General features: G+C 49.6%; 1 protein-coding gene across 1 annotated transcript; it reads right to left on the bottom strand.

Annotated features, from left to right (window-relative positions):
* Nucleotides 1–447: 447 nt before the first annotated feature.
* Nucleotides 448–7,815, bottom strand: Adprh (ADP-ribosylarginine hydrolase). The gene is made up of 4 exons (XM_052158524.1): nt 7,638–7,815; nt 5,088–5,442; nt 2,247–2,607; nt 448–1,146 (listed from the first exon to the last, which is right to left on the bottom strand). The coding sequence occupies exons 2-4, from the start codon at nt 5,398–5,400 to the stop codon at nt 732–734; spliced, it is 1,089 nt and encodes a 362-aa protein (XP_052014484.1). The 5' UTR covers nt 5,401–5,442; nt 7,638–7,815; the 3' UTR covers nt 448–731.
* Nucleotides 7,816–8,801: the final 986 nt, after the last annotated feature.

The raw sequence follows: 8,801 nt of genomic DNA, 5'->3' as shown, positions 1-8,801 counted from the left end.
TCAAAGTCAACTGAAGGGCAAGGACCCTCATCGTCTTACGTGCAAAACTGCAAATTCCTGTGTAATTTTGGGAACCCAATTAACATAATACAAACAATAAAACAAATCCACAACACCAGAGACTTGACAGCATCCCTGGGGATGGGCCTTAACCAATCAGGTAAAAGTCATTGGATACACACTCAAAACTGGTGTGGCCTCTTACCAGGACAACTCTGAAGACTGCCTGGGGCAGAGAACCCAAGCAGCCTACACCCCGCAGGCCATGGAGAATCCTGTTTATTCACACACCCTGTGCGGTGTCCCTTCCCTCCTGGTCTCACTTCCCTAGTCTCCTACCAAAGCTTCCTGGAATTGCCTCCCAGATAAACTCTGCACACTCAAATTCTTGTCTTAGCCTACTTGGCCTAGGTGGACGACCCAATCAAGGAAAAGTCAGACAAAGCATTTACAACAATTCCATGATAAAAACAGAGGCTCAAATACAAGGTTATAAGGATTCTAAAGGGGAAAAGCTGATCCCATCAACTGAAATAAAAAGATTCTCACACACAAGAGAGGAACTCGGGGAGAGCAGGGTAAGTGGGAAGCCCAGGCTAAAGCCACCCACGGGACTTGTTATCTCAGAACTCTTCAAACACAAAACTAGGACTCTTGACTCTGGAAAAGCTGAAGAGACTGAGCATCAGGGCTACAGGGAAAGAAACTGCCAGAAATAAACCACCTTCTCCCTAGGGATCAAATATAGTGTCTTCTTTTGACCCGAGGGCATGCAATGCTCTTCCGGCCTCTTCAAGCCGCTGCCGGTATTCAAGCTTCTCATAGTTAGAAGGATTTACCCCTTTAAAACCGTGCATAACTCCCCACCAGCAGCCAGCAATGGCTGCCGTGGAATCACTGTCTCCACCGTGGAAAAAGGCTCTGTGTGCGAGCTCCTTCCAGGAATCCCCTGCAGCCAGGAGGGCATCATAGGCAATCATGGGGGCGTCGTGTCCACTGCTGCCACCCCAGCCAGAGTAGCTCACGTCGATGTAGAACTGATCCCTTTCCTTCACACCAAAAGGCTGCGGGAAGACAGGAGGTGAACTGCCGTCCAAAATTCCTCTAAGTTCCAGGTACTTTTCCCATTCTTTCTCAAAGTAGGACCTGTGGGGGAGAAATCAATTCAAAAAAAACAAACAAAACCCCTAATGTCAAAAGCTATATGGAAAAATACCAGATACATGTAAATAGAGAATATTCCAGAATGACTCCTCACACTAGTGTCAGAAATTTATATGGAAAAAAAATCCAAATTAACTCCACAATCCATTCATATAGTTTTACTATGGTCTGTATATGCTTGGCCCAGGGAGTGGCACTTTCAGAAGGTATGGCCCTGTTAGAGTAGGTGTGTCACTGTGGGCAGGGGTTTAAGACCCTCATCCTAGCTACCTGACAGTCAGTCTTCCTCTAGCAGCCTTCAGATGAAGATGCAGAGCTCTGAGCTCCTCCTGCACCACGCCTGCCTGGATGCTGCCACGCTCCTGCCTTGATGATAACGGACTGAACCTGTAAGCCAGCCCCAGTTAAATGCTGTCCTTACAAGGCTTGCCTTGTCGTGGTGTCTGCTCACAGCAGTCAACCCTGACTGGGACAAAAGTCATCTACATAAACCAGGTGTGGATGCATTTGCTCAGGGAGGAAAGTATGTGCTGGGCTATGGGGCAGAAAATAAAGATTGTTTTCCTGGACCCAGAGCAACTTCTTATCATTTTTCCAGCAGAAACGCTGGACTAGCACAACCATAGGTAACTTCAGGAAGAGCCTCTGAGCCTTGCTTCTTCTAAGATAATGTGAAGTAAGTCATAAAAGGGAAGGCGGCCTTACACTTACTGGCCCTGGAGAAACCTCTCTTAGGTATTCCAACCAAGGGTTTTGAAATACTGTCTTAATACTGGAAAAACAAATCTCAGGGAAGTTGGAAATAACCAAGAAAAGTTCTGGTCATAAAAATTATAGAAAGACGGAATTGAGAGTAGGACTTGAGAGGCCCACGGTGCCTACACTGAGGCACCCACTGGACGGCTTCAGGCAGCCCCTGCAGGGAAAGGACCCTGAAATCCTCAGCAGATGCCCCGGAGGGGTCCGATTTGTCAGACCAGTGATGGCAGCTGTGACCTCTGAACCCTAGGTACATGGACGGAGGGCGCGTGTGCACACACTGTCACCCACATGTCAGCTGGGGCACACACCTAGAGACTCACCAGTATTGCAGATTTTCCTTCACAAAGTAGCCCGACTGGGTGATGTAATTTTTGGCTTCTGGCAGCACCTCCATCAGCCCTTTCCCCCATTGCCATGGTGATTTGCCATTCACAGCATACGCTGTAAAAAGCGCAGACGCAAGGCTTCCGAGGTAGCCTGTGGGGTGGTGGTGCGTCATCCGGCCGCTCTCGATGCTCACTTTGATCAGCATATCCAGCTGGCTGGGGTGAGGGAACCGCAGCCCGATGCACATGGCACGCATGGCGGCCCCGCAGCCACCCTCGCGACTGTTGAAGGGAATCCTCCAGCCATTGGCCCTGTTGGGTTCCAGCAGCATGGCATTCTTCATGCAAGCGCCACCTAGGGGTGAGTCAGGGAGAGCGCGGGTCAGAGTCACCGGAAGCACGGACCCAGTGCGAATACAGAACTCAACAGACTCCCTGGTTTCTCTGAAACAAACCGAGAGCCATGGACGATGGGGGTGGCCCCTCAACTTCAAACCCTAGCCCATCAGCTAGCTTTCTTTATATATAATCCTCAGTGTGATCTTACGAATTAACAAAGCATACACATATACACATACACCTTCACATACATATAGAAAGCCTTGGGATGGGGACTGGAGAGATGACTCAGAGGTTAAAAGCACTGATTGCTCTTCCAGAGGTCCTGAGTTCAATTCCCAGCAACCACCTGGTGGCTCACAACCATCTATAATGGGATCCGATGCCCTCTTCTGGTGTGTCTGAAGACAGCTACAGGGTACTCATATAAATGAAATATATAAATCTAAAAAAGACCAAAAGAGCAAAGTAAGCCTTGGGATCTCTCCAGTCATTAGAGAACTCATAGCAGCTCAAAAGGTAGCTGTACTGTATTTCCTTTTATTTTTGAAAGACGAGCCTTCCACATAAACCAGACTGGCCTGGAATTCTCTGTGTATCCTAGGCTGGCCGCAAACCCATAGTAATTCTCTTGCTTCTGCCTCCCAAGTGCTAGGGCCATGGATGTGTACTACCACATAGAATTTATTTTTAAATAAGATTCGAAACTGAGGAAACATAATCAAGATCCCAGAACCAGCTAATCAGTGCCATGGACACACACACATTGGCTCCACAGCTGAAGCCTTCAGTTCGTCTAATAAGAGCCTATTGGGGTTCCCGGCTATTAGAAAGGGCCTGAACATTCCAGAATGAAGCACCGGACTTAGATCAGGGCAACAGACTATGGCTGTCCCCTGCATGACAGTGTTATAGGGAGGCCTGTCCCACTGGCCTACTGTAGTGGAGGGCAGTGCGACAGAAGGAGCCGAGAAACACCGCACTACTACTGCTCCCTTACTGCAAAGCTTATAAACCACATCTGTGGCCGACACAGGTAGGCTAACAAAGGCTCCTGCACTAAGTGGATAGCAGATGTTAAGACGGGATGAGCAGGCATGGGCCTTTAGAGCCAGTCGGTGGGACTGGGGGTGCGAGGGCGGGGGAGGGGGAGGGGGAGGCATTCTTCAGCTAGGAGTTATTTGGGCTAAACTGTAGAAGTCCAAATACATATATTAAAGCCTTAATGCCCAGTGGCTTAATTTGGAGACAGGGTCTTTCTAAGGTGATTAAGCTAAAATGAGGCACCAGGGCAAAGCCTAATCCAGTCTAACAAGAGGCAGCCGGACACACAGAACCAAGGATGCACTGCACAGAGCGAGCGCACACGGGCACCAGAGCTGGTGTCCATCGCAGGCCAAGAGCAGCAGCAGATCTAAGGATGTGTGCTTCCACTTCTAGCAACCAGAATCACAAGAAAGATGTCACCTATTTAACGCAATAACATAGGAAGAGGGCTTGGGAAGGGAAGGAGTGTTAGTCAGATGGGCAGGGAAAAGGTGACCCCAACCTGGTGGCCCTTAGGGGCCACAACAAGTCCCCAAAGTGAGTCACAGGCACTGTGAGCAGAACTGGAACCAAACGAGGTCTCCACTTTGTTATAATAATAATTATTTTTTAAAGTTTTTTTTTGTAATAGTTCGTAACAAAACGCAGAACATACAAACAGAAGAAAAATTCCAATGATTTCTTCTGTAGCTGAGGTAGAATTATGAACATACTTGTGTGTGCTTCCAGACCTCCCTCAGTGAAGACAAGCAATTGTTCTCTGTGTGGATGGTGTTTGCACACATGGCCATGCACATGCAGAGGTGTAGCAGACTGCTGGGTGTTCTCTGTGTTTCTCTCTCTGTCCCTTGATGCAGGGTCTAGAGGTAGGCTAGGGACCAGCGAGCTCCAGTGGTCCTCCAGTTTCCATCTCTTTTAGCACAGGGGTTTCATATGTGACATTGTATGTGGGTGCTGGGGGATTTGAACTCAGGGTCCTCACACTTACATAGCACCTCCCACTCTTCCCAATACTCCTGATATTCCTGCATCTACCTCCCAAGTGCTGGGATTGCAGGTATGCACACCACAACTGGTGGCAAACTCTGGTGCTTTATTTTCATAACATGTTCTGAAACCCATTTTTTTTCCTATTTCATCAATAAATCCTTTCCATATTAGTAACTACTCATCCGCACAACTCAGAAAACTGTGAATATGGCACCATAAATAAATGACAAGAGTTCAAATCCACACTAGGTTCTGCTTCATTGATACTGAAATGTTTCATGATTTTCTTCTTTTGATTTTCTGAAACAGAATCTCACTGTGGAGCCTGGGCTGGTTTTGACATCCAAGTCCTAAGTGTGGCTAAGAGGCTCACTCTACTGCCCAGACTCCATGTGCATTCTTAGTGTCTTCCTTGGGCCCCACTTCGCCATCCAGATCCTCCCTGCCGCTGGCACTCACCTGGTGCCCGGCCGTCCATGTCTCCCATGCAGTCCCGGTAATGTTTGGCCAGGAGGGAGTACAGCTGAGGCAAATCCGGGGATGGGCCGGCTTCCACGAGGGCTTCTGCTGTAGCCAGGTGCATGATGGTGTCATCGCTGACTCGCCACTGTGCCACGTCTATGGCTTCCAAGTCACCCATCTGGGCCAACTGCCGGTGTATCGTCTCCCCATCCCGAAGGAATTCCCACTTCCCGTTGAAGAAGCCCAAGGTATCTCCAGCTGCGCTCAGCACCATGGCGGCCACATACCTCTCAATCAGCCCCCCACCCATGCTGAGCTCGGCACAGGCGGTCTTACTGGGCAACTGAGACTCCTGGAGAAGGACAGAGTAAGATGAATCAGAAAAACAAAAACAGAGCCGGGCAGTGGTGGCGCACGCCTTTAGTCCCAGCACTAGGCAGAGGCAGGTGGATTTCTGAGTTCGAGGCTAGCCTGGTCTACAGAGTGAGTTCTAGGAGAGATAGGGCTACACAGAGAAACCCTGTCTCGAGCCCCCCACCCCTCCAAAAAATAAAAAAAAAAAAAAAAGAAAAGAAAAAAGAAAAGAAAAAGCAAACAAACATCTACACTCGCCCTGTAGGCGCTATACTACATCTAACCCATTCAATCCCCATGCTTGCTCTATGAGATTTGTTGCTTGTGGACTTAGGCACCAGTAAGTCAATCCTCATGGAGACAACACAGCTTCCTAAGTATTAAGAGGCCTGAATCAGGCCACAGAGTGGCGGGTAGAGCTGGGACTCACTCCATCACAGAACTGACTCCAAAGCTTGTCTCTAACTGTGTCTTGGACTCTCCAGGAGCGGCCAGCCCATAGGATCTACGAGTCAAGCCGGGCTTACCATTTTCTCCATCAGCTGAGATCTGGTTTTGGAATACATCTCTCTCGTGTAGACAGCGACACATTCGCTGACTATTTACAGATGAGGAAACAGAAGCTCAGGGAAGCTAAGTTTACACAACCCAAATGTACAGACCGTGGAAGCCCGGTCTTCTAGTTCCCTGCCAGAGGGCTTCATATTATGTTACCTGGCCTCAGCCCTGGCCTTAACTATGGGCTCGGGTAAAGTGATCATGGAAAAACCCAGATGTGTTATGAGGAATGAATGAATGAACTTTGTGATTATTTTTATTCTTCATCTACAGCCAGTTCTATAAGCAATCTTCCCTTTACCAGCAAAATTTAAAAATTTTAAAATGATTTAGTTTTATTTACATACTCTGGTTTTATTTACATGCTCTAGTTTTTGGCCTTCGAGTGAATCTGTGTGGGGGTGTTGGGCCCCCTGGAACTACTAGCATCGTGAGCTGCCTGCCATGTGGTTGCTGGGAATTGAACCTGAGGCCTCTGGAAGAGCAGCCAGTGCTCTGAACTGCTGAGCCATCTCTCCAGCCCCTTGTCTGTCTTCTATATAGTAAAAATTCTATAGTACTGGACTGCAAATGATATTTCCACCACAAACTAAATCCTTGCTAAAGCACTGGCTTCCCAGAGCACTCATTCCCCACTCTCCCTGAAGCCAGGGCCCCACAGCACCAATCCCGGTGGTGATCCAGGTTCAGAATGTGCCAGTGTCTGCCCATGCCATGCACCCAGCCACCCCATGAACAAACACTCTTAGGGGCAAAAAGCCTAGCTCACCTCTGCCCTCAGCCCAAATTCTTCCCATCCACCTGCCTTTGTTCCCCTAAACGCTATTTTAGGTTTAGTTCAAGTCCAGGTACCTCCACAATCCACCTAGTCACACAGCTCAGGCCTTGGGCACAGGCCAGCAGAGACCTGGAGAAGCAGTAAGGATAAAGCCAGACCGAGCACGGAAAAGCCAGATCCCGATAAGCTGTCTAAATATATATATGTGTATGTATGTATGTATATACAAAAGCTAGGAACTAGAGTTCTCTACTGTCTTGTGTTAGGTGTGTGACCACTAACAGGCCATTCACTCTGGGTTCTGTTTCCTATCTGTTGGGGAATAAGATGAATATTGTAAATGTTCTCCGAGGTCCTGTTTTGGCCCAGGTTTTCGTTGACCTCTGGGAACTAAGAACTAACACCCCCATCCTCCCCTCCGGATGGATGCCCCAGGTTCCCTTTATGAGGCTCTCCCCTAGTGTGTGAGAACCCATGAAGGAAGTAGCCAGCGTCTTTTCTCTTTAAAATTCCTTTTCACCTTGGCACATGCATCCATTCTGCCCCAGAGCCATCCTTCTGAAGTCACTATTCCTTAACGCACTCTAAACCTCCACGGATGACACAGCAATCAAACTAGACAATCAAAACTGAAGTCCACCTCCAGATTTCCCATTTGTTTTCCTGGCCTGGGCAGGAGGAGGAATCGGGAAAGGAGATGAGGGAAGGGGAGACCGCGATGCACTCGGGAAAGTCTTGGTGGCCACTCTGAGGACACAGGCCTCGCAGCAGGCCTGCCGGAGGTGGGAGCGGGGCCGGGCCGGGCCGAGCCGGCACCAGGCTCAGCAGGAGAGTGGCTCGGGGAATTGCGGCTGTACCTGCTGAGATGGAGCTGCGAGCGTGGGGCAGGCGGGATCGGGGTACTCCGGAGCCGAGCGCAGCCTGGCCCCGAGCTGGAGGCGGGGTAGCGGCGCTGGAGTCCAGGTGTGGCCACCGAGCCTTGAGCCGAGCAGGGGCGGAGCTGCGGGCCGGGCTCCCGGGCTGGAGGGTCGCTAGCGCACGGCAGCTTCCGGCGGGGCTGCGTCCTCCGCACCGGACGGAAGGAGGAAGAGGCGGCGCTGGGGGCGCTCAGGTCTCGCGGGTCCGCCCGGGAACCGCTCCGCGCTGCGTGTGGGCCGAGGCGAGTGGGGCCCGCGCTCGCCCTGCCCGAGTTCTGCCCCTCGGACCGTTGGACGCCCAGAGCGGCGAGGGCTCGCCAGTCCTGACTCTGCTCTGTTCGGCCGCGGTTCTGCGTGCTCTCCACGGGAGTGTTTCATACGGGAACTTAAGAGAGGAACGATTGCTTTCTTTCCCCAAAATTAGGACTCTGGATTTGTTAAAAAAAAAAAAAAAAAAAAAAAAAAAACCAGGTAGCAATGGCGGCGTTGAGCCCAGATGTCGGGGTCGGAGTCCAAGCCTGTGCCGCTGGCCACTCTTCCCCAGTACCCTCCACCCAGCTCGGTACAACATCGCCTCCCGAAAGGCGCGAACCGGGCCTTGTGCTTAAATGGGGTAAATGGGGTATCTGCTGCTTCTGTAGAGTGACCCCGACACACAGCAAAGGTCCTGCTTGGACTCTGAGCTCAGACTTAAGCAAGATCAGCAGTTGTCTGCCCTAATGTCAAACCTACTCCCAAGAACTCACTTTTAGCAACTATGCTGGAAGCAACCCCTCTTCTGATAGGCTTTCAAAATAGAAAGACTTACCAGGGAAGGAAACTTGAACTGAGCATTTAATCTCTCCTATTAACTTTGGCATTGATGACTACTCGTAAATAAATCCATTAATCACAAAATAATAAAGGAGGCATTCACGTAGAATTTAGGGGCATTGTTATTAAGCTAAAGTAAATTGATAAGTCATAGGATGACAAATATATGTTAATCAAGCAGTGTGTGTGTGTTGCTTGGAAGGATAAGCATCAAATTGTAAATAATTAGAAGTGCCTCTCAGAAGAGGAACAAGGAGTTTTCTGAGTAAGGAGAGGGATGAAGGAAAATTA

This window comes from Apodemus sylvaticus, chromosome 15, assembly GCF_947179515.1.
Source record: "Apodemus sylvaticus chromosome 15, mApoSyl1.1, whole genome shotgun sequence".
In the NCBI taxonomy this organism is placed as follows: domain Eukaryota; kingdom Metazoa; phylum Chordata; class Mammalia; order Rodentia; family Muridae; genus Apodemus; species Apodemus sylvaticus.
The sequence above is the reverse complement of the archived record's forward strand: the minus strand, read 5'-3'. Positions and strand labels throughout refer to the sequence as shown.

Excerpts from the sequence above, each read along its gene's own strand:
- Adprh (XM_052158524.1), bottom strand. The coding sequence starts at position 5,400 with ATGGGTGGGGGGCTGATTGAGAGGTATGTGGCCGCCATGGTGCTGAGC. Across the intron at positions 2,608-5,087 it reads CATGGACGGCCGGGCACCAG|GTGGCGCTTGCATGAAGAAT; the intron begins GTGAGTGCCAGC and ends ACTCACCCCTAG. Across the intron at positions 1,147-2,246 it reads AAGGAAAATCTGCAATACTG|GTCCTACTTTGAGAAAGAAT; the intron begins GTGAGTCTCTAG and ends TCTCCCCCACAG.